This window comes from Ovis aries, chromosome 16 (assembly GCF_016772045.2).
Source record: "Ovis aries strain OAR_USU_Benz2616 breed Rambouillet chromosome 16, ARS-UI_Ramb_v3.0, whole genome shotgun sequence".
NCBI lineage: Eukaryota > Metazoa > Chordata > Mammalia > Artiodactyla > Bovidae > Ovis > Ovis aries.
In genome coordinates this window covers 65,564,596-65,591,044 of record NC_056069.1, presented here as the reverse complement: position 1 = coordinate 65,591,044, position 26,449 = coordinate 65,564,596, and the positions used below count along the sequence as shown (strand labels likewise).

General features: G+C 41.3%; 1 protein-coding gene across 1 annotated transcript in view; it reads left to right on the top strand.

The window, feature by feature from the left end:
* Positions 1-26,449, top strand: part of ADCY2 (adenylate cyclase 2) — a 455,956-nt gene that overhangs the window by 336,530 nt on the left and 92,977 nt on the right. The window contains exons 13-14 of the mRNA XM_027980173.2: positions 8,571-8,640; positions 11,366-11,463. Coding sequence (XP_027835974.1) covers positions 8,571-8,640; positions 11,366-11,463 — 168 coding nt within the window. The remainder of the gene's footprint in view (positions 1-8,570; positions 8,641-11,365; positions 11,464-26,449) is intronic.

Genomic DNA, 26,449 nt, shown 5'->3' with positions numbered 1-26,449 from the left:
ACTGGAGGATGGAGAGGTGTAGGAGATGGCAGAGCTGATGGGTCGTCAGCAATAGGAGACACAGGGCCAGCTGTGACGTCACTCACGCGTGACATGATTGGACAAGCGAAGGCACGTTTGCATCTTTAAAAGTTCACAGCTTGAAGGTTCGTATGTAGGGCACTTCCTGTATCTTGGTCGGGCCAGAGTTAAAATTCGGATATGCCAGCCTACTGAGTGCACACCTACCTAGTCCCTTTCATATACTCCAAATGGGTAAAGCCTTCCACCTGCAATTGAGCATGCGGGGTGTGCCAGCAATGCCTGGACAGGTGCTCTGCTTTGGCTGGTACCAGGATCAAAGTGCAGAACAGCCTCAACTCCACCCTGATTGAACCCCAACACCCCACAACTGAGGAACGATGACTTCCTGGAACATACCGGAAGCTAAAACCTAGGGAAGTCTGATCTCACACAATGTAGACTCATTCAACGGGAGGAAATAGCAGTTACTACCTACTCTGCAGCCTGCTGGAATAAAACACAGCAGAAGAAGGAAGAAATCTTGTTCCCTGACAAAGTTTAGCCAATTACAATGATAATAGTAGTAATCAAAAGCGAATGTATAGAATCAGCCTCAGCATGTCTTCATGCGGGACGCCTACCTTGTTAAAACTGCTTTTGTGCCCACCGTTTTGAACCTTCCGACTAAAGGAATCGTTAGGAAGTACATCACTGGCTTTGCTTTATTTTTGTCAAGGTTGTTTGTGAATTGTCTGTCTCTGTTGTGTCGTTTCGTATTCAAATACGTGTTTAGTTACCACAGTTGTGGTTTAATGCAGTTTTATTCTAAAGTCTTGGTTAACATTGGTGTAATGGCTTATGTTGTAATTTTTCCAACACATTGCAGAAATCAGATGGGCAAAAAAGTCACGCTATACTGGAAAATCGAAAGGGAAATTTTGTAGATGGAAGCTATCATGCACCTATTTTTTAATCCGCATCACTCCTGTTCTGTTTGCCCCCTTCTCATTAACCTCTCTTCTAAAGGATGTTCTTCCATCCTACTTGATTCTCCCCTGAGGGTTCAGCAGGGACTCCAGGTTTCATGTACCATTCAGCTGTTCTCTGCTATTGACATAAAATAGTGATTTGTGTGCAGATTTCCATGTATTTATTCCTTGACTCATTGAGCGAGCATTTGTTAAAGGTGGAGCATTGTCATCACTTGCTTGGCATTAGACATCCCAAGACCCAAGTCACAGTGTTACCCGTCAAAGCTCCAAGTGAGGGGAAGAGAGATCTCTACTCTGATGCCGTACAGTTGTGACAGGTAGAGAGGAGCAGGACACCCCAGAGGCTGAGTCTTGAGTCTTCTGGAGGAGGTGACACCTGGGCTAAATCTTGGAGGAAACTAAGAGAGAGAAAAAGGGAAAGCTTCAAGGTGTGATTGCATGTTGCACTTGGGTCAGAGTGCAGTTTTGAACACAATCAAGACACAGGGTGCCCCTGCAGGAATCTCTCAGGGTAAAGAAGCTTGAATGGGAAGCTTGATGCCCTGAGAAGTCAGCCTGAAATGCTGAGGCTGGGCACCTTGAAGGGTTCTAAGCAGTGACTGTGTGATCACCCCGACTCTGCTGGTGTGCAGAGGATTTGTTAGGACAGGTAGATCCTAAAGTGAATGCCGCAGGGCCAAACCAGATATGGCCAGGCCCTGTCAGGACGGAGCTCAGAGAAGAGGTTTTTGACTTAGCCTGGGTGGGTGATGTTGACTGAAAAAAAATATGCACAACTTGAGAGTGTGAAATTTTATTTGAGCAAAATGAGAACTATAGGGGAATGTCTGACTCTTTGCGACCCCATGGACTGTAGCCCACCAGGCTCTTCCATCCATGGGATTCTCCAGGCACGAATGCTGGAGTGGGTTGCCATTTCCTTCTCCAGGGGATCTTCTCGACCCAGGGATCGAACTCAGGTCTCCCACATTGCAGGCAGACTCTTTAACCTCTGAGCCACCAGGGAAGCCTTAGGTGGTGTTAGTGGTAAAGAATACACCCTCCAATGTAGGAGACGTAAGAGACACAGGTTCAATCCCTGGGTCAGGAAGATCCCCAGAGGTAAAAATGGCAACCCACTCCAATATTCTTGCTGAAAGAATCCCATGGACAGAGGAGCCTGGGGGGCTACAGTCCATGGGGTTGCTAAAGTCGGACACGACTAAGTGACTTAGCAAGCCTGGCCTAGGAGACAGCCTCTTAGGAGCGCTAAGGAACTGCTTCGAAGAGGGCAGGGGGGAGGTCAGTATATGTGTGACTTTAGTGAAAGGGGAATACTTGCATCCAACACACGGTTTGGCAAAATGTTCTGTTAGTCATGAGGAGCAGATGTCCCCATTAGCAATTCTAGTGTTTTTCTAGATATGCGAACATGCAAGAAATTGAGCTCATAAAATCTCCTCCTGAGAATATCTATCTGAAGGCCTGCTTTGGCCTCATTCCTGATCTCTGCCCTGAACCTCTTTGAGGGTGTGTTGACTGCAGTGGCCAGTGACCTAATCCTTGTAGCCACAGGTGGCAAGTGACAATTTTTCACTGGCAGCAAGGTCAGAGGGAAGAAAGCATGTACAGCAGGTCTGCAGCATAGGGTCACACCAGAAACTTCTCCGGGAGGTGCAGAGTGGAGAGAGGAGGCCCTGTGTGGGGGACCGCCAGGCCAGCACCCACACCAGCATTTGTCTCTCGGAGTAGTGTGCACTCCCGTTAGAATCACGGCAATAAAAGGGTGTGCTGTATAGTGAATATCCAGAATGGAATTACCAAGTCAGGTTCTTCCAGATTGGTTTAAGAAAAAAGAGTAAGAAAGAGGTCATGTGAAAAGTTTAAAGGGAAAAACAGGGGCCTCTGTGGTACAGGAAAGAAGCTGGTGAGTTAATGAAGGATGCAGGAGTCAACTTGAATTGTGTCTGAATGGAGTGGAGTCGGTGCCCAGGTGGATGACTGGCAGACCCCAGGGCTGAGGAAGAATCAGACATCCACAGTGAGAGAACACCTGTCCAGAATCACTTATTTCAGCCATCGGTTCATGGACCCACCTTCCCAAATGCCACAGGTCACCCAGGGTGTTAATGCACAGCTGAGGCCCTGGAGGCCTTCGGAATCAACATGTAAATGTAGATAGGGGTGTTCCTCAGCTGGCTGGTTTCTGGAGAGAACTCCCCTTGACTTGCACAGGGCAGCCCCCTTACTGTGTGTCCCTGCGGCCTTTCCTCAGGGCAGTACAGAGAGAGAGAGTGAGTTCTCTGGTGTTATAAGGACACTCATTCGCTCGGGCCAGGGCCCCACCCTTAGGACTTCGATCAGCTCCAGTCACTTCCTTAGAAGCCCGTCTCCAGATACACACACCGTGGACTAGGCCTCATATGAAGCGGGGGATACAGACGTTCAGTCCGTCACAGGAGGAAAGTGGTGTCTCTGGATCAGCATCCACTTTGCTGATGTGCCTGTGTGCTCAGTCGTGTCCGACTCATTGTGGCCACGTGGACTGCAGCCCACCAGGATCCTCTGTCAATGGGATTCTCCAGGCAAGAATAGTGGGCTGGGTTGCCATTTCCTCCTCAAGAGGATATTCCCAACCCAGGGATCAAACCCTAGGCTCTGTTTCATGCATGTTCTGCATTGAAAGGCAGAACCACTGAGCCACCTGGGAAGCCTGTTCCAAAATAATTCCACATATGGATGTAGGTGTACTTTACCCCTCAGCTCAAGTCAAAATCTTCTTTAGAAGTTCCTTTGTTAACCTCAGCCTATCACAGAAACAAGTTAGCATAAATTAATTGAGATTCATTTATTGTGTAGCCCAGGAGGGGATTGACTTTCTTCATGCCAGAGACCAGCTGTGTCAGGAACAGTGTTAGGAGACTGAAAACATGTTCTCCATTCTCTTCTCTCCCTGTAGTTCCAGTTCCCCAAAATATTTGACATTATCAGCACACACAACTCTTTCCTACTCCAAGTATCCAGATTCAGTTCAGTTCAGTCACTCAGTCATGTCCAACTCTTTGTGACTCCATGAACTACAGCACGCCAGGCCTCCCTGTCCATCACCAACTCCCAGAGTCCACCCAAACCCATGTCCATTGAGTCGGTGATGCCATCCAACCATCTCATCCTCTGTCGTTCCCTTCTCCTCCTGCCCTCAATCTTTCCCAGCATCAGGGTCTTTTCAAATGAGTCAGCTCTTCGCATCAGGTGGACAAAGTATTGGAGTTTCAGCTTCAGCATCAGTCCTTCAAATGAACATCCAGGACTGATCTTTAGGATGGACTGGTTGGATCTCTGGATGGACTGGTTGCAGTCCAAGGGACTCTCAAGAGTCTTCTCCAACACCACAGTTCAACAGCATCAATTCTTTGGCACTCAGCTTTCTTCACATTCCAACTCTCACATCCATACATGACCACTGGAAAAACCATAGCCTTGACTAGACGGACCTTTGTTGGCAAAGTAATGGTTCTGCTTTTGAATATGCTGTCTAGGTTGGTCATAACTTTTCTTCCAAGGAGTAAGCATCTTTTAATTTCATGGCTGTAGTCACCATCTGCAGTGATTTTGGAGCCCAGAAAAATAAACTCAACCACTGTTTCCACTTTTTCCCCATCTATTTGCCATGAAGTGATGGGGCCAGATGCCATGATCTTAGTTTTCTGAATGTTGAGCTTTAAGCCAACTTTTTCACTCTCCTCTTTCACTTTTATCAAGAGGCTTTTTAGTTCCTCTTCACTTTCTACCATAAGGGTGGTGTTACCTGCATATGTGAGGTTACTGATATTTCTCCTGGCAATCTTGATTCCAGCTTGTGCTTCCTCCAGCCCAGCATTTCTCATGATATACTCTGCATATAAGTTAAATAAGCAGGGTGACAATATACAGCCTTGACATACTCCTTTTCCTATTTGGAACCAGTCTGTTGTTCCATGTCCAGTTCTAGCTGTTGCTTCCTGTCCTATTACATTTATAAATTTCTGAATTTCCTAGAAAATCAATAACCAGAACAGAGGCCACCTCAGAGAACCCACAGAGGCATGAGGCTCTTGGGAAGGATTTACCCTCCTTAATGGTGAGACCAAAAAAGAAAGAATATGCCCATCAGTTATGGCTTCATGGAAGAAGCCTGTGGCCAAACCCGACCTGCTGGAGGAAAGAAAGGGACAGGTGACAGTCGTGGGTCCCGTATTCTCACCCTAAACTTCTTTGCTGCAGGGGATTCAGCCTCAGGACTAACTGGCATAAGACAATTTGCCGTAAACGGTAAATAGAAGGAAATAAAAGAGGAACACTGAAATGGACCTTGTGAAACATTCATAACAGAATTTTTAAAGATTGGACTGTGAAAAATAAAAATGCAAAAAATGCTTAGATGCTCTTAAAAATGTGTGCAGATATTGGGTTGGCCAAAAAGTTCGTTTGATTTTTCCGTAAGATGTTAGGAAAAAACCCAAATGAACTTTTTGGCCAACCCAATGCATGGTTATAGTGTTTGGGCATATCTTAGAGAAAGGGATGATGCTTTCTTTCTCATGATAGATCACCAAGGATTCAAGATCTAATGTGAAATGTACATTCTTTACGATGTAGAAAGAATCTGCTCTAAGTGTCTTCAGAGTCCCCTGGGAGTAGAGTGAACAGCGGAGGGATGGTGCTGTTTCTCATCAATATGTGTAACGTGTATCACTGGTGAGACATGCCCAGACTCTACTGAAATGTCCCATTACATGGCCAGTGATTATATTTCCCCAAATCATCTAAACCAAATTCTGTGCCAAATACCACAGTTCTGTCTACATTATGTTCACTATCAAACAGTGTTCACCACCTTTGGAAATTTATACTCATCAGCAATCACACAACCATTCATTTTCAGGGTGGGGAGGAGAGGACCTTGAGTCTTCTTTGCCTCTGACCTCAGTTGCATGATAAGTTTGGCAGAGACAGCACAGAAAACACGCTGTTGTATCTAAAGAAGTCAAAGAACCAGCACTTAATGCTCCTGGAGACTGTTGTGAGTTACTAGTCTGCCTTTTATGTATTTGCCTTAGTTTGGTAAACTTCTGGTTTTGATGGATGGGAGACCTGAGTGCTCACTGAAGGATCTATTAAGATTGATATATTATCACCTTCTAGTGGAATGAATCCAAAGCTGTGAATCAGCCATTCTATCTACTGTGGCACAATGGCCTTATGGCTAATTAGTTGCACAGTGATACTGCTCGCAACCGAGATTCTAATGGGCAAACTCCTAGAATCAGCAATTGAAATTCAGTCATTTCCCCAAGCATCCATCCAGGGATCAAGTCTTATGAACTTGTGGTAGGTGCTAGGGACGCAAGAAAAGCTAGATCTTGAGTGCTTCCTGTCCACCTGCAAGACAAACAAATAACTAAAATGTAGAAATATCGGCGCCCCACTAACTAATGAGGAGCTGGTTTTGTCTCCACCATATAAATTTTGTTCATATTTTATTTCCAAGCTTATATTATCCAGGAGCATTTTTTAAATGGATTTTTCATTCTCAGTAAAGAAAAAAAACTGTTTTTAATAAGTTCTTGGCATACATTATTCATAATTTGATATCCATAATGAATACAGAGTTCTAAAAATGAGGACAGTTAAAATCTATCTTAAATTTTATTTTCTGCTCCTTCTAATATTAACCAACTTTTGATTCCTCCAACTAGTCTCATAAAAGAGAGAGCAATAACAGATCTCTGCGACTGGTGCAGTCATAAGAAATACTAAAAAAAAAAAAAGTTTATTTGCCTGATATCTAAAGCTTATAACCTTGAATCCAAAAGTATTTTTAGAGTTCTCACTTTTAATGGCAGTCATTCTGGAGTAGATGACTGACTCCTGGGCCTCGGCTGAAACTGCACTGCTGTGGGTCAATCTCCTGGGAAACTCAAGTTCATGGTGGGGTATGAGCCATGAGCATCTTCAGATCGGTCCAGAGGGCCTGGGCACATGGACTTCAGGGAGCCCTGGAGATGCTTCCCCTCAAATAGGCTGCTCTGGGCTAGCTTGCTTGTTAAGTGTCATGTGAAACCTCAGTGTACGTTGAAACCTGACTCTGAAATCGGGACGTGGCTGTTCCTGTCATTACAGAATAATGCATGACAGTCACTTGGTCTTTCTTCCTGGATCCTCAAAGACCTTCCCCATTTATCTTTATCTTCCAAATACGGTGCAGATAATCAAAATCCATAGAAACATAACTACTGTATGTAGGAATTCATAAGAATCGGTCATTGTTTGCACAGGTATAACGTTTTATATACAAGAAATACAATTTTATCTCCAGAAGCATATATATATATAGTCTCTATCTCCCTTTATACAGATATATAGGTATAGATAAAGACATAGCTATAGCTATATCATTACATGTACTTGTGGACATATACATAAATATTCAGGTATTTATATGTATATACTACATGCATAGATGCATGTAATTCAGGTAATTATAATTATAAAAGGTTTTATTCTAAAGGAGAATCAGAAAGTGCAGGTAGAAGTCAAACTTCTGAAGTGTTATGACTTAACCCAGATGGTCATTTATTTTGTTGGTATTTTTCTTGATGCACTGACTTCAATTTTTCTTACATTTCTGTACTCATGACTATAACAATGTGTATCTCTCTGTTTCACTTAACTCTGTTTCATAAAGCATTTGTTTATTTTATTGCAAAATATGTGACTACACGGGCATTATATGCTCAGCTCGCTGGATCATACACCCAGGGTGGCTGTTTAAGCAGGGATTATACTCGGTGTTCTGGTGAAGGGTTTTGTCTTTAAGATCTTTTTCTACCTCAACTGCTTTCTCAAAACAGATTTCTCATAGTAAGTCAATGTGTAAGAATGCTTACTTGCATATAACTTTTATTTTTGAACATCTGAGAGATATATATGTATTCTGTATGTGTGTGTTTATATTGGCATCAGATAGTGTACTATGTTAGTGATCTGACCTGATTGCTTCTTCTGTTATTATTTTTACCCATTTTTGAAAACTGTTCAAGCACAATTTTTTTTACCTTCCAAAAATGAAAAATATGACAATGAAAGTATTTTTAGTAAGCATGAAAGGAGTAAAGTCTTCTTGCCCAGGCCTGGAAGCCACTCTAAACGTTTCTGATGCTCTGTGATCAATTGCTTTCTATAAACTGAGAAAAAATAATGCTTCTCTATGAACCAAACCCTTTTAGGAGATGAAACTCACCATGTGATTTCACTAATACATCAGCGAATAAACTCATTGAGTCCTTTTAATGACTTATCTCCCTGATTATTTAAGTTGGATAACTTGATTTTCAATTTGGTATGACAGCTGATTTGCAATATAGAATTTTCAAAGGAAGGCAATGTGTGAAGATGAATATTACATTTCCAGATCTTGTTAACAAACCTAGATTCCATATTCCAGTTATTTGGCAATATGAAAAAAAAAGAATGCAAGTCATTTTTTTTTTTTAAGTTCCAGGTGTTTGTTTGGAGGTTTGGTTTTCATGATGTGTCTGTCCTTTTTATTTCCAGGCAATGGATCAAGTCCGAAGACATTCAGAGAATCTCATTGCTTTTCTACAATAAAATACTAGAAAAAGAAGTAAGCTATTTTTTTTTCTTCAAAATCAATTATTTTTCCAAAGTATTAGCTTTTAAAAACTCCATCATGAAATTATATTCATGTTTTTTTAATGTGACATTTAAACTGCCTTTAACCATATCAGATTTCTTTCTAGCTTTTCCTGTGCTCCTTCTGTGTGAATACTGTTTTACCACACTTCTGGTTACCAAGTTTCTGCCTTTGGCTCGTCGCCTCTCTCAACCTTCCTGTTAGTAAATGATATCTGGGAGGTGTGGGGTGAAGGGAAGGGAAGGGAAGGAGTTAATATCTTGCTACCTTGGGACTTCCCTGGCAGTCCAGTAATTAAGACTCCGTGCTTCCAGAGTCGGGGGTGTGGGTTTGATCCCTGGTGGGGAACTAAGATCCCACATGCCATGCGGTGTGACCAAAACAACAACAGTATCTTGCTTTCTCAGTGGGAAATTTTCTTAGACATAAATGTTTTAAAAGAAAGCAAAACCCCTTGCGACAATTTAACAATTTTACAGTGTCCGTATACTAATTATTTTAACTTTTTACAAGAGTATGAAAAGAATGAACCCTGGTTGGGAGAATTAGACACCCCAAACTTTTAAGTGTTGCTGCATTTAAATACTTTCACATTATGACTCCTAAAGTAGAGATGTTTCAGGCACAAATATATAAGCAGACATAATTTGTACATGTCAAGCTTAAACCGGGATTTGCTAAAATGAATTATTGTTGCAGAAAAGACAACTGTTGTAGGTTGGCCTTATTCATCTGCCTTTTGTTTCATGTTAATCTAGAAAAAGAACAGGGTAGAGGTCATTTGTACCACTTTGCTGTGCAATTACAGTCTTAGTTTGAACAAAAGCTACTAAATTAATGGCAACAGTCACAGCCCAGATATTAAAACTTCGTTGAGAAAATCTAGTTCATTGTTTTATGGATATTGAAAGGAAATAACAAATATCAAAATTCCTAATTCCTTCCAAAGCTCATCAAGGTTGGATTTTACAGTGATGCCAAAGCAATCTTTTGTACTAATTAGTGGTCAAGAAGATCAATTTTCTGCTTCTAAGTCAGGAACTTTGACTATAGACGGTTTACCAAATTGATGTTTGATACAATTTATTATTATTGTTATCGAAGAACTTAAAGACTAATGACTACTTATTATTTAAACATTAAATTAGTTCCTTCCTGATAGAAGTCCTTTCCTTTATTAATACCACAAGGAAATTCCACTCATGTCTCCACACAGGCCCAGAGAAAGAAGATAAGGGCATAATTGAATGCGTAAAATACAATCACGTTTCAGCAATTATGTTAGTTTCTTCATCAGCATTGTAACTTACCCTGGCTCTGAAGTCACAAAAGCAACCAAAGGAATATTCTAGTAAACAGAAAGTGATGGTTATTGAAACATGCAACCTGAACTGACATTTCCCTGGTGTACGTATTCGCAGAGGCTGCCTTTGAGACCGACTTTAGACAGCATTGAGATTCAAGCTCACTTCTTGCCCTCCGGCCCCCAGCCTGCTCTACAGGCCAGCAGGAGGGTGAAAAGGCTGCAAGACAAAGAAGAGAAGCCAGACAACCCAGAGATCCAATATCTGCACCAAAACCCCAGAGGCTGTACCCCCAAAATACATACCTAACTTCCGTTAACTTGGGAAACAGTCTTTGCAGACACACTAACGCAACCTGCCAGCAGCATTGTTTCAGGGGGTTTCGGTAGCCTTGCCACAAAAACTCTATCTCCTTAAATTGTATCACAGAACCCCTTTTGGAGGGACAGTAAGTTTGGAAGCCTGGGTACAGGAGCCAGTCCACCTGGGTGGAAATCCTGCTGTGTGTGTGTGTGTTTCTGAGACATGAGTCATCCTGGTTCGAATTTTTTTTCAACCAAAACTAGGGACCATAATAGCTCATGCTGCAGGCAGTTTTTCTTGAGGATGAAATGACTCAGTCCATTCAAAGCATCGCACGTGTGCGGCGGACCGTCACATAGTAAAGGGGACAGGTGACGGATCATTGTCATCATAAGTACAGCGCTGGCTGGCTTTTCCTGCATAACTCACCAGGCGCAGCCCCAGGAGGGTAGCTGCACTGATCAGTCTATGATCCTGGATATTGTGGAAAGCCATGTGAACCGGCCGATTCGGCAGCATGAGTAGAAAGAATCCAACAGCTCGGCCCAGACAGGCCAACGAATGTTGATAGAGAGTAGAGCCTGCTGGTCTGGTCTTGTAACTTCACTCACCACCTCTCAATAATAAAATAGTAAAACGAATAAATAAAATGAGCAAACTGCGTTTCCTCTATACAAACTGCATTCCTCAAAGTCAAGTACTCCTCTGTGAAAAGCCATTTGCTTTCCCCAAGTAGCCATGGAACTCAGACCCTCAGAGGAACCAGGATGCCTGCTTGCTCCTTGTACCTTAAGGTTGCTCGCTTGTCTCTCTGGCCAGGTGCTCTGTCTCCTTGCTGGAGGGGTTCAGTTACCTCTAAATGGGCTTCGGAACTGGTCATCTGGTAAAAACCGTGGTCCGGAGTCCCTCTCACAGCTCGTCTGGAGCGGGGAAGCGCACGTCGTCAGGGATGAACAGCTGTTGTCCTTAGCTCGTTTCTGCCACTGCCTGCAAGCGTGAAGCTTGAACCGGCACAGTTAGGCTGCTGGGGGCTTGTTTCAGCACTTCTCTTGGAAGACCGTCATTCCTGGTTTCTTTTCTCCCCTTAGTACCGAGCCACCGCACTGCCGGCCTTCAAGTATTACGTGACTTGCGCTTGCCTCATCTTCTTCTGCATCTTTATCGTGCAGGTTCTGGTCTTACCCAAGTAAGTACATGCGGTTCACCACTGGGATGTTCACTGGGCGTGCCTTTACACCGCGCTGTTATACTGAAGTTATACTATACAGAGTATAACTAGACTCAGTTACACTATATACAAGAGGATGCACATTTCCCAACTGAGCATTTATGTAAGAAGGGTAGGGGGAAGGGTATGGGGAAGGGTGGGGGCAGGATGGGGAGATGGTGTCAGGCTAGGAGGTTAAATCAGGACCTGTGAAGCTGAAGGGCCCCATGTCTTAGTTATAGTAATTTTGAATTTTCAAAGTGGCCATGTAGATTCACCTTACAGATTTTTTTTAAAATAAATAAAATCGTTTTACTTTATTCCTATGTTATTCTGATACCTATGTCTAAGAAATGTAACCGAACACCTTTACCCAGAAACAGCAGAATCACTAGATACTGTTTCTAATAAACAAACGTTATTGTGTATTGGAGACAGAGCCTGCCCTGGGCTCAGTTTGCCCACCGTCCATTCTGATTTCATGTTCTGCTCCCTGAAGCCTGCCGGCTCTGCCATCTCTGACTGTTATGAGTAACCGTCCAACTCCCCCCTCCCAGGAGACCCCTGGGTACATATTGGGAGAACTGAGTGACTAGAGCTCACACTTTACCAGCTACTGCTAAAAATCCAGTCACTTTAGGATTCCTCTGTAGACTTTGCCTTGAATCTTGTGAAAGTGTTAGTCGCTCAGTGGTGTCCAACTCTTTGGGATCCCATGGACTGTAGCCCACCAGGCTCCTCTGTCCATGGGATTCTCCAGGCAAGAATACTGGAGTGGGTAGCCATTCCCTTCACCAGCAGATCTTACTAACCCAGGGATCGAACCCAGGTCTCCTGTACTGCAGGCAGATTCTTTATCATCTGAGCTACTAGGAAATCTTAATGAGTGCAGTATTACAGTACTTCATAATAGGTCAACTGACCTATTCTATCTCATCAAGAAATCTAAAGGAAAGGAAAACTACGTCCATCTTTAATAATTGGGGATTAGAAAGAAATTTAAGGAAAATTTTCTTTCCTGTCATCATTGCCTCTTTTGTAAAGGCTACAGTTAATCATTTTCAGTCTACTTGGAGTGAGTTGACTGACGGCATTTCACTTCAGCGGTGCAGCCAGCATTTGTGGGCAACCTGAATTGCTGCAGCAGGGTGACAGTTTGTCTCACAAAAATGCTGAGCAAACTAGAAAGAAATGGTCTGCCTTTCCCTCCGTACCCCATGGGATACTCTTCTGGGCACTGAGCCAATACAAGGCAAAGCATCACTTATAGGTGTACAATCCCCAAGCTACCTGCCTCCTTCTGGAAGTGTTGAACCTGGTCATCCCCTTCCCCCTATCAATGAGCATTGAATGCATTTGTCCAGTGAATTCTTCCTTTAGCCTTACATAGTCTTCAGTGGAATCTGCCGAGGTCAACCTGTCAGTTTTCCACTGGAAAAAAAATGTCAACAACGTAAGCTCCTTCTGAGTTCCAGGCTCTGCCACGTGGTGCAGGAGAGAAATAGCTGGCCCTGCACAGACAAGGCTTATTGAGCAGCAGGACTGCAGGACATGCAGTGATGTGGCTGAAACAAGTATCACCAAGGAGACAGGCCCTAGTTTCTAAAGCAGAGGGATTCATTTGCTACATCTTCCTATTGGATGAGTGTTTTCATATCTTCTGCATCACAGTTAAGACATTTATCCCCGATTGTTGGGAGGGGAGGGGAGAAAGTGACTAAGGCGTTACAAAAGGCGATGCCAAAACAGAGATGAAAAGACTTCCGGGAACCGGGGAAAACATTTCATGGAATTACCCCTAAAAAAAAAAGAAAAAAACAAGTTGGTGTCTTTTCTGTCTTTGCTTTTATTTAAGTTTTTGTCTCTTTTCTGTTATGTTGTTTTATGAGAACCCATCAAAGTTTGTTCCCTTGAGCATCATTACAAATTATTGGGTTTCTCTTGAGCAACAAGTTGGAATTTGGGCATGAAAACTGTGAAATAGGTGCAGGTTACCGTTCCCTCTTTATGTTGGCAGCTAGAAAGTTCAGAGTGAGGTCTGTGGACACCTCTCCCAGGGAAACCTTACACGTGCACTTTCAGTACTGGCCTCCTGGTATGTTATGTCTTTCTCCTTCATTTCTCTTTCATGTTAATATCCTAATTTTTCTTTTTAAAAATTCTTACTGTGAATACATCAAAGATACAGAAAAATACTTAACATAACATACACATTTTCACACAATCCATATGTCAGAAACGTTGAGCCTGCAACATATCAACTATACATAATGTTTCTGTGCTCGTGGGGACTTTAATTCGTTGGGTAAGCTTCCTGCAAACAGTATCTGTTGTTATTGTTGTTTTCATATCTATTCATTCAGTCTGACGTCTTTTGTATATTAATGTGCGTTTATTCCATTTGTATTTTGATCCTTTTATTGATTCCTGTGGACTCACTTCTACTGTCTTATTTTATGTTTCATTTACTCTGCTTTTCTTTGGTTTGTTTCCTCCACACCCCACATCCCCCATCTTCTTAACCACTAAAGGACTGATCAACTTTGCTTTATGCGTATTCTTTTTTGGGAACTATATATATATGGAGAGAGAGAGGAGCAAGAAGGGGGATCCTATATATTTTTCTTTGAATAATTGCCATTAAAATTTTAACACATTCTTAATTTAATAAATTATAAAGTTAATCATTATGTCTCTTCCATGTAATTATGTCTTAGAAAATTAGTTCTAGATGGTAACTATAGTCAATATTTATTTAGACTTACCTGCATTCTTTATCACTTTATTTGTTCATCAGTACTTTGCAAAAATTATTTCTTCCAAGTTTATTTTCCTTCTTGTTGATGTGTATCATATAAATGTGCATCATTTATCTTTTATTTAATATTCGTGAGCAGTGGCAGCTCCTATTTTTGTTTCTATTAAAATGTTTTTATCTGCTTTATTTTAATTTGCTCTTGAACAATAGTGTGGGTATAAAATTCTTATTTTCCCTTAGTATTTGATACTATTGCATTGAATTTCAGCTTCTATTTTTGCTAAGCAATGTCTTCTGTCAACCCCATTGCATTCTTTTGTAGGTAATGGGTCTTTCCTCTTTGTATGCTTTCCAGGTTTGTTTTTGGGGGGATGGGGAGGGAGGCTTGGTTTTCACTATACTGTTTCTAGATATGCATTGGTTCTGAATTCCCTAAGTGACCAGATGTGATCTTGTTTTTCCACCTGAGGATTCACCTCTTTGCTTAGTTCTTACCAACCCTCTGCCTGTATTACTTTGCCTGTGGCATCGCCTCCTTTATTTGTTATTTCCTCCTGGAACTTATTAATTGTTTGTGGTACTGTCCATTCTGTGCTCCAGGTGCTGCAATTTTTCCTCAAAGTTCCCACCTCTTTACTTCTTTGTGATGCATTCTGGTGACTATTTCATCCACAATGAGTTTATAATCTCAATGATCATGCTTTCATATTTAAGAAGTCTACTTTTTATCTGTTGTTGTTGTTCAGCCACTAAGTCGTGTCTGACTCTTTGTGACCCCCATGGACTGCAGCACTCCAGGCTCCCCTGTTCTTCACTGTCTCCCAGAGTTTACTCAAACTCCTGTCCATCGAGTTGGTGATGCTGTCCAACCATCTCATCCTCTGTCACCCCATTTTCCTCCTGCCCTTCCTGATATCTCAGATGGTGAAGAATCTGCCTGCAATGCAGGAGACCTGGGTTCATCCCTGGGTCAGAAAGATCCCCTGGAGAAGGGAATGGCAACCCACTCCAGTATTATTGCCTGGAGAATCCCATGGACAGAGGAGCCTGGAAGACTACAGTCCATGGGATCACAAAGAGTCAGACATGACTGAGTGACATTTTATCTGAGATTTTCTTATAATTCTCTATTTTGCCTATGCATATGTTTTTTCCTCTTATTTTCAGATTTTAAACACATTGTATGAAATTGTCACTTGTTTCCTCCTGGTATTTATGCTTCGCAAGTGCATGAATTCTGTTATTCACTCTTGCTGTTGTCCCTCTCAGGACCATGTGTCTTCTTGGGTCATCTTGAATTTCAGCTGTGAGTTCATCAAAGCAAGGGTTTGGGTCCAGGGTGGTCTCATGTTTTCTGAGTTGTGAAGGCATCACTGTGATAGGTTTTCACTGTATCTCTGCCAGGTATGTCTGGGGTTCACCACTTCAAGCCACAGTATTTTTTGGAAATCCTTAGGTCTAGGTTCCTTCACTAAATAGCTCATGTGAATTTGATTAGCCCCTTAATGTGGATCACAATTGGGGATCTCAAGTTTTCCAAGGTTACTCTTTTTCCATTTGGGACCCTACATAGCCAGTGTCCTTGAAAATTAGTTGGACATAGATTTTATGTTTCCTGTTTCCTGATAGGATAGCACTTTATGCTTCTGACTTGATTCAGGAGCTCAGTTCAGATTTTCCATTAAGAAAATCCTGTAAGCATCACCAACCTTGCATTGACATTAAACCTCACACTCTCTTCATGGCACATGTCTGCCTCTGGTTCCTCCTAAGCCATTTAGGATCAACACCTCTCAGCAGCGGCTTTGAATACCCTCTGTGTATCTAGGGTATTCTTGTCTTTGCTCTGAGTGTGTCTATTTAAAAGTGATAAGTCTGTTATACTTTATGAAGCATGCGTATTGTGATAATATGCTTTTCACTTTTTCTGACGTCCCCTCACTTGTTTTCAAATACATTGGCTTATAGTTTTATTTTATTTTGTCTGTTCTCCTTTTTGTCAACTGCATGTTTTTGAAAAACAGGAGAGAGATGATGAAATAAGTGAGTAAATGGATAAAATACTGAGTGAGTGAATAACTGGTAACAGAGGGAGATGTGATCTTGGAAGGACTGGTAAGGGGAAGTATTTTCATGAAAGAGGGCCTTCCATCATCCCTTTTGGACCCCTAATTTTTCAATCTGGCTCTAGTCTTGGGATTTAAGCAGATATAATTAAATTATTAGCTGGCTCCTCTTTTGGGAGTTGTTCTCTCATTTCTGTCTGCCTTATACTATAACTTTATCAGAAATGTGGTGTGCATGTGTGCTAAGTTGCTTCAGTCGTGTCTGAGTCTTTGCGACCTCATGGACTATAGCCTTCCAGGCTCCTCTGTCCATGGGATTCTCCAGGCAAGAATACTGGAGTGTGTTGCCATGCCCTCCTCCAAGGGATCTTCCCGACCCAGAGATCGAACCTGCCTCTCTTGCATCTCCTGTACTAGCAAGCAGATTCTTTACTACTAGCACCACCTGGAAAGCCCATCAGAAATGTGAGCTGCCTTAAAAGATCAGAAATGATCAAGCAGAAATTTTTGCCTTTTTTAGTAGTTTCATTCATATTGTCTGTAAACTAAATAGATTATGTTAAATCAGTCATGGCAATTACTAAAATAAGAATGATTTTTTGTAATAATGTTCAGTGAAATATGATGTGTTTCATTAACCCAAGCAAAATCAAGAATAATGACTTTTTCCTTAAGGAAAATTAATGGCAAATTACAATCTTAACATCTTAGAACTATTATTTCTACTGAGATTCTTTAATATGCATTCTATTACTCATGCCAGTAATCAATGCTCTTTAATGATTTAATAATGATTTTAAAAGAGTCACGTTTATTTTGTTTCTATCTTCAAAAAGGAAACAAATAAGAAAGAGTTTAATTTTTTGAAACACAAATGATGGATAACGACTGTTGTGAAGGCAGTTTTGCTTTGGTAGGCAAGCAAAGTTGTGAGCCCCAATACTGTGTTCAGTCCCTAATTCATGCCTGACTCTGCAACACCACAGACTGTAGCCCACCAGGCTCCCCCTGTCCATGGGATTTTCCAGGCAAGAATACTGGAGTGGCTTGCCATTTCCTTCTCCAAGGGATCTTCCTGACCTAGAGATCAAACCTGCCTTTCCCATGTCTCCTGCATTGCAGGTAGATTCTTTACCCATTAAGCCATCAATCATACTAGATATCATGAAAGTGAGTTGCTTCTTGCATTATCTTGATGCAGTGGATATGAGTTTTGGGGGAAGGAGGGGAGGAAAGGAAAAGAGATAACAGAAAGAGAGAAAACAAACAAAAAATGAAGCAAGATCATTCTCACTGTCCAAGATAAATGAACCATGTAGCTTTTACTGAAGTGAACAATAGTCGACTCTGAATTCAGGTCCTCCAAAAGTATGGACATACCTCATAGTTATTAGCTTGAATGGAAGTTAATGTTTTAGTGTGCTCACTTGTTCAATCATGTCCAACTCTTTGCAACCCCATGGACTGCAGCCCACCAAGCTGCTCTGTCCCTGGAATTTTCCAAGCAAGAGTACTGGAGTAGCTTGTCATTTCCTTCTCCAAACGGTTTAGTTCCCTCCCCATAATCTAAGACAAGAGGTTTCTTGGATTCCTTAGGGACCTTGGGTCCCTCCAGCACACACTCTGCTTTCCCTAGACTTTGGTCCTCATCTTCACTGTCTAAGATGGCAGTATCCTGTGCTGAGCACAGGATGGAGGAGCAGACCCAGAGGCAGAGGGCAAAAAGCATTTAAAACCACCATCTCTGAAGATACCTCCCAGGAGCTATGAAGATACATCATGACACTTTGCTCTATAAGCCAAGACAGATCTTAGTCACATGTGTGAACCTAGCTGCAAGGGAAGCCAGAAAGTGTCACCTTTAGTACGTGTAACAGGACGCCCATCTGAAAATTCTATTATCAAGAAAAAGTGGATTTCGTGGGACTCAGTGCTCAATCCAGGAGTGTGTGGCTGCCTGTATGTCACTGATATAGTAAGATTTGAGGGACAGTGACAATAAAAAGGAAGCTGAATGTGTCTTTACTCAACAAAACCAGCCATGATACTTCTACTTTGTATCCGAGCTATACTCTGAGCGTTTTTATCAAAAAGAGAAATTCTTAAGAGATACTTTTACTTTGTATCTGGGCTATATTCTGAGCATTTGTAACAAAAATAGAAATTCTTGAGAAATCCATGCATGCATTCAGTCCACCATTTATGGAATCACTCAAAAGTTCTGTATCAAGCTACCATATACCTGGCATGGTTATAGAGATGCCGCGGAAGTAGCAGTGACCCCAAAAATCCTTTCCCTCATACAGCTTGAATTCTATGAAGAGGCACAGCAATAACATAATAAGAAAATATTAATAATTTAGTGGTGATAAGCTTTAAGAAAAATTAAGACAGGATCCTGTAGAAGGTGGTATTTCAGATGAGAGCTGTCAGGGAAGGCATCATGGAGTGAGTGATGTGGAAGAGAAGTCTGAATGAATTGAAATGGTAAGCATGGATACCTGGCAGGAGAACATTCTAGATGATGGAGGTCACACATGTCTTCAGAGACCAACAAGGAGGCAGGGGTTGGGAGCAGAGTGAGCCAGGGAGTGTGGAAATGGCATCACAGCAGTAATGAGACCAGCAGCTCGTGTCACCCCCACAGGGTTGACTGAATGCTGGAGAACTTTGGTCTGAATGCCGAGTGTAGTGCAAAGCCCTGGAACGTTATCAGCTGAGGACGTGCACTAGCTGTGCTTGAAGTATTGTTCTTGCTGCTCTGGAAGGGGGTGTGCAGAAATAGGAAGACCATATAAGGAGATGGTTTGTACCCTAGGAGCCACGGAGATGTAAAAAATGGTCCAGTTCTGGGACATGTTACGAAGAATGATGAGGGAAGTCTTGCTATTGGATGGGAGACAAAGAATAAGAGAAACCTAAGTTCTGTAGGGTTTTGTTTGTTTGTTTGTTGTTGTTGTTGGCCTGGACAACAAGGAAAAATTGGACAGCCGTTTACAGAGTGGAAGACTCCTGGGGAAGGAACAAGTCAGAAAGAAGCATAGGATGAAGGGCTCAGCTCAGAGCATCAAAGACATGTGTGTGCATGTTAATATTAGCATCCAGGAGGTGGGGCTTCACAGAGGGAGGGAGGGTGTGTGAGAGCCCATGGTTGGTGAGTGGAGTCAGGATGGACGAAGTCGTAATTTGGAAAGATCAATACGTAGGTAATATTTATAAACCTGGGAGGAGATGAGCTCAACTAAGGAGTGTGCAAAGAGAAGACCGTGGACCTTCAGAAAATTCAAGTCTTTGGCCCTTGTTGTTGGTATGGGGTGGAAGCACTTTGCTCTGCCAAGTATAACACCTTCTCCCTGTCCAGCATCACAAGACCTTCAAATGGCCAGAACATGTCAATTCTGCTCAGTCTTATTGGAGCGAGGCTGTAATAATCTATAATGGTGCATCACAAGACTTTCAAATGGCCAGAACATGTCAATTCTGCTCAGTCTTATTGGAGCGAGGCTGTAATAATCTATAATGGTGATGAATATTTAAATGCCTTGTCTCCTTTTTCACCTTTAAATTCTTTTTTTTTTTAACAAGTAAGTTTTTATTTTGAGGTTCTATCTTCTGTCACTTAAACAGAGAGGGAGAGATTTTTATTGTGTCATGCTAACATACAGTTAAAAGTTGTTTTTTTTTCCCCCTCTGTTCCTATTATGCTTACTAAATACCATGTAATCTGTTGCATGTGAACAGAGCATTGATGAGAGAGTCTACATCAGTCTTGGGGGGAGGAAGCTGGATATCTCCTGTCAGTAAGCATGCTCCCTCTCTTCATTAAGACCCCCTGTAAGCAATAAACTAACCCCCGTAAGCAATAAAGTAAACTGGAGGAAAAAAGAGAAAGGTGAAAAGACCTTGTTTAAAATAACCTCTTCCATATATTGTAACTATACACTGGATTAAAGTACCTAAGTCAAAAATTATCACTAAAAAGTGTAATTTTTCTTGCCTCTTGATAGCAGAGAGTCGAGTTTGCTTTTCAGTGAGTATATAGCTCAATTATGCCTCTATGTTAAAAAAAAAAAGCTTTGCAACCAGAATGTTAATTAAAATTGACTGTATTACACAAACAACTCAGTATGCTTAATGAGCCTGAACATGCTTTTGATAGAACAAGCAGGATAAATGGTTATAATTAAGGACTTTTGACCAAGTATGACTTTGATCATGGGAATTCTTGTTCACTGGGATGAGAGTTACAGCCTGCCCAACAACGATGCCAGTGTGCCATGGACTGGAGCAGTAGACAGCGCCCCAGGGGAGTGGGCCAGCAGAGCTCTGGGTCTCAGGTTGTGACATCATGTTCTTATTCAAGGTCGTGTCAGCCGCACACGGAGACAGTTGCACTTCGTCCTGTCCAGTCTAGTGCTTCTTATTTCATTTTCCTGCCTGATTTCCCAGGCTAGAAGCTCCAGTGCAATGTTTCATAGATGAAGTCTTGGCACACGTATATTCTTGTTCATGATCTTGGAAGGAAAACATCTAGTCCCTCATCATTAAGTATGATGTTACCTGTGTGTTTCACATATGCCTTTTATCAGGAGAAAGAAAATCCCTTTCATCCTGGCCTGATAAGTGTTTCTACAATGAAAGGGTGTTGGACTTTGTCATATTGATCTATTGAGATCATCATTTGAGGCTTTTTTCCCCTTATTCTATGAATATAGTGTATCACATTAATTGATTTTCAGGTATTAAACCAGCCTTGCCTTTCTCAGACAAATCCTACTTGATCATGGTATACGTAATCCTTTTCATGTGTGTCTAGATTTGGTTTGCTAATATTTTGTCAAGGACTTTTGAATCTAAATTCATAAGAGATACTGGTCTCTAGTTTTGTTTTCTTGCGCAGTCCTGTTCTGGTATTGGTATCAGGGTGATAGTGGCTTCATAGAATCCCTTAGTAACTGTTCCCTCCCCTTTATCTTCTAGAGTTCTGGAAAAAGTAGTATAAATTCTTTTTTAAGAGTTTTGTAAAACTCAGCAAGGAAGCCATCTGGGCATGAGCTTTTCCTTGTGAGTAGTTTTTATTTTTGGTTTGTCTTTAAATTGCTAATTCAATTGCTCTTTTATAGATTTATTCAGATTTTCTGTTTCTTATGAAGTCATGTTTGGTAGTCTGTCCGTTATCATACTTTTAAGACTGTTCATTCCTGCTTTTCTGGGCACTTGTCATCCGTTTCAGCAGAACACAAACAGTTTGTGGTATTAGGGCCAGTCTTTTCCCTTAACAACCTCTTATCTTCCTTTAATGGATTTTTACGCTTGAGAAAAAAAGCAAACTAGATACATCCAGAAAAATGTATCACCAGATGCTCTTCACCATGTAATGTGAGAGTCAAATTTTAAGACACTTGTTTTTACAGGCTCTAATGTAGCTGTTTGACATGACTCCAGCATGCCCAGGATCTCTTTCAAACATGTTATGGTGGAATAATTATTCCTAAAAGCAGACACGGAAATGCATTTTAGAAAACAGGAGCCCATGGAACTTACTTTAGTACAAGAATCTTTTATTTAAATTCTGATTCATAAAATTAATTATGTGATTTGAAAGCAGATCAACCCATGATAATTTTTGTTAAATCTGTTAAGATTTTTGTAATTAAAGGCCAATGTAATCCCTAATCAGTTATTCATTCATAAGGAAATTGATCTATGGCATATCCTATGAAATATGTAGGTATTTTCTCCATAGTTCTAATAAAAACTGAACAGTTTGCTCTTTTTTCAAAGGAAGAGGGAAGAAAGTTGGAGAAGCAACTGATTCTAATCATTCTTAGATTTCAATCTGATCACTAATGCTATCATAGTACCTAGAGAAAAAAAAAAAAAACTTTAGTTAATGGATTAGAGTTCTATAAAGAAAACAGAAATGGCCTCAGGAATTTCATCAAGGGAATTTAATACACTGAAGTGCTTACAGATGAGGGCAAAGCTAAGAAGTCAAACAGGGGATGGCAGAGAAGCCAAGAGGTGAGCAAGGCAGCAAACTGCCACCACCCTAGGTGTGAAGGACCCGGGATGGATGTGGTGTCACCAGAAATGTAGGATCCGAGAGCCACGAGCAGCCAGGATGCGTCCCTGATGGGGCTGCGGACCCGCGCAGACAGCAGTAGGTGCCACCCATCCAGAGAATGACTGTTACGTAGAGAAGAAGCAGAAAGACCCAGGCTTCCTCCTTCTCCCCTCCCAGTCTTTCCCCAACACTTCCCACTGGCCAAACCTTGTTAGAACCATTTGGAAAGAATCCAGAAAATGGAGTCTGTAGGAGATGGGATGGAAAAGTGTTTGAAAACAAACAGGAAATTATCAGCACATTTAGTGACAAATATTCCCAAATTTTTGAGATACATCTGTGAACAGCAAGAAGAATAAATATAAATAACACCACATGTGGTATATTATACTCAAATGGCTGAAGCCAAAGAGAAAAGAAAAAAAAAAAACCGTAAATGCAGTCCAAGGGAAAAAAGACATTGTGGATGCGAGGGATCAGTAATGGAAATGTTGACTGACTTCTCATCAGAACCACTGATACAGACATGTTCAATCCGAGATTAAGTATTCAATAAAAATATTCCTTTTTTTAAAATGAGATGAAAGCCATTTTTCAAATGAAAGAAAGCTAGCGGAATTCATCACCAGCAAACCTGTGCTATAAGAAATGCTAATGGAAGTTCTTCAAGCTGAACTGAAATGATACCAGAGGCAAATTTGAATCTACAGGAGGGAATGAAGAGAAGAACGCGCTCTTAATACGTGAGCATATAAAAGGCCATATGTTTACATGGTATTAATTTTTCTAAAAGGCAACTAATCATTTAATGCAAAAGATAATAGCTACACTAAGTATTCTGATGCAGAGAAGAGTGGGATTATATTGTTGTCAGTTCAGTTGAGTTCAGTTGCTCAGTCATGTCCGACTCTTTGCAACGCCTTGGACTGTAGGACCCCAGGCTTCCCTGTCTGTCACCAACTCCTGGAGCTTGCTCAAACTTATGCCCATCGAGTCGGTGATGCCATCCAACCATCTCGTCCTCTGCCGTCCCCTGCTCCTCCTGCCTTCAATCTTGCCCACCATCAGGGTCTTATCTAGTGGGTCAGTTCTTCACATCCAGTGGCCAAAGTATTGGAGCTTCAGCTTTAGCATCAGTCCTTCCAATGAATATTCAGGGTTGATTTTCTTTAGGATTGACTGGTGTGATCTCCTTGCAGTCCAAGGGGCTCTCAAGAGTCTTCTCCAACACCATAGTTCAAAAGCATTAATTCTTCAGCACTCAGCTTTCTTTCTCTGTTGTTCTCAGGACCTTATATATTTTTGAAGTGGTACAATATTAATGCTAAGTAACTTATGAAACATTAACCATGTATATTTTATATCTTGAGCAATCACTAAAAATACAAAGAGGTATAGCTACCGAATCAATAGAAGAAACTGAAAATCCTGTGAAAATATTATATTAATGAGAAACGGCAATAAGGGAGAAACAGAATTGAAAAGACATGAGACAGACAGAAAACAAATAGTAAAATGGTGAACTTGTAATGAAGACTAGCACCTAACGTCACGGACCTCACCATGCAGACAAAGCAGAACAACAACAGACAAGATGGTCATCTGATAGGCTTATTATGAAATGTACAAGGACTAAACCCTCCAAATAAAAGCATGGTGAAGCCATATACTGTCTACAAGAGATGCTCTTTTAGCACAGAAGGAAGTTAGGTTGGAATTAAAAGGATGGAAAATAGAGATCGTATAAACAGTAAGTATAAGAAAGTTACCATCCATGTATTGATATCAGACAAGGAGACATGGAGGCAAGAAGAAGTATGGACAAAGATAAAGAGCAGCATTGAAACTTAACAAAAAGCTTCAATTTATCAGAAAACATAAAATCATTAAGTGGTATATACTTAAAACACAGCTATAGAATACTTGAAAAAAAAAACCTGAAAAACAGAGAGAATTAGACAAACCAATAACTAGATTAGATGTTTAATATTCCTTTTATATCCCTTGCTAGACGTAAGAGTTTTGAAAACCTGAGTAAGATTAACTTCCTATGAATTAGCATTCATAGAACACTAAATCCAACAGTAAAATACATGTTATTTTAAAGTGCACTTGGAACATTGACCAATACATGACATAAAATCATCTCAACAAATTTGAAAAGATTGAAATATGAAAGCTAGGAAAACTTATAGACGTATCTTACCACACCAACAGCAACTTAAAATTGAAAACATCAAATATCTAAAACAAATCCCAACTATTTTACTGTTTAACTATATACTTCTGAATAACCTAGTCAAATAAAAAATCACGAGACAATGTGTAGGTAGGGCTGAGTCCCTTCACTGTTCGCCGGAAACTATTACAGCAATGTTACTTGGATATACCTCAATACAAAAATACAAAATATACAGATGTGAGAGTTGGACCATAAAAAAGGCTGGGCACTGAATAATCGATGCTTTCAAACTGTGGTGCTGGAGAAGACTGTTGAGCTATTTCAAATCCTGAAAGATGATGCTGTGAAAGTGCTGCACTCAATATGCCAGCAAATTTGGAAAACTCAGCAGTGACCACAGGACTGGAAAAGGTCAGTTTTCATTCCAATCCCAAAGAAAGGCAATGCCAAAGAATGTTCTAGCTACTGCACAGTTGCACTCAATCTCACATGCTAGTAAAGTAATGCTCAAAATTCTCCAAGCCAGGCTTCAACAGTACATAACTGTAAACTTCCAGAAGTTCAAGCTGGTTTTAGAAAAGGCAGAGGAACCAGAGATCAAATTGCCAACATCTGTTGGATCATCGAAAAAGCAAGAGAGTTCCAGAAAAACATCTGTTTCTGCTTTATTAACTATGCCAAAGCCTTCGACTGTGTGGATCATCACAAACTGTGGAAAATTCGGAAAGAGATGGGAATACCAGACCACCTGACCTGCCTCCTGAGAAATCTGTATGCAGGTCAGGAAGCAACAGTTAGAACTGGACATGGAACAAAAGATTGGTTCCAAATTGGGAAAAGAGTATGTCAAGGCTGTGTATTGTCACCCTGCTTATTTAACTTATATGCAGAGTACATCATGAGAAATGCTGGGCTGGAGGAAGCACAAGCTGGAGTCACGATTGCTGGGAGAAATATCAATAACCTCAGATATGCAGATGACATCACCCTTATGGCAGAAAGCGAAGAAGAACTAAAGAGCCTCTTGATGAAAGTGAAAGAGGAAAGTGAAAATGGTGACTTAAAGCTCAACATTCAGAAAACTAAGACCATGGCATCTGGTCCCATCACTTCATGGCAAATAGATAGGGAAACAGTGGAAACAGTGTCAGACTTTATTTTGGGGGGCTCCAAAATCACTGCAGGTGGTGACTGCAGCCATGAAATTAAAAGATGCTTGCTCCTTGGAAGAAAAGCTATGACCAACCTAGACAGCATACTCAAAAGCAGAGGCATTATTTTGGTGTCAAATGTCCATCTAGTCAAGGCTATGGTTTTTCCCATAGTCATCTATGGATGTGAGAGTTGGACTATAAAGTAAGCTAAGCACCAAAGAATTGATGCTTTTGAATTGTGGTGTTGGAGAAGACTCTTGAGAGTCCTTGGACTGCAAGGAGATCCAACCAGTCCATCCTAAGGGAAATCAGTCCTGAATATTCATTGGAAGGACTGATGTTGAAGCTGAAACTCCAGTACTTTGTCCACCTGATGCAAAGAACTGACTCATTTGAAAAGACCCTGATGCTGGGAAAGTTTGAGGGAAGGAGGAGAAGGGGATGACAGAGGATGAGATGGTTGGATGGCATCACCAACTCAATGGAGAAGAGTTTGAGTAAACTCCAGCAATCAGCGTTGGATGGGGAGGCCTGGTGTGCTGCAGTCCATGGGGTTGCAAAGAGTTGGACATGACTGAGTGACTGAACTGAACTAACTGAACTGGAGAAGACTCTTGAGAGGCCCTTGGACTGCAAGATCAAACCAGTAAATTCTAAAGAAAAGCAACCCTGAATATCGATTGGAAGGACTGATGCTGAGGCTGATGCTCCAGTATTTTGGCCACCTGATGTGAAGAG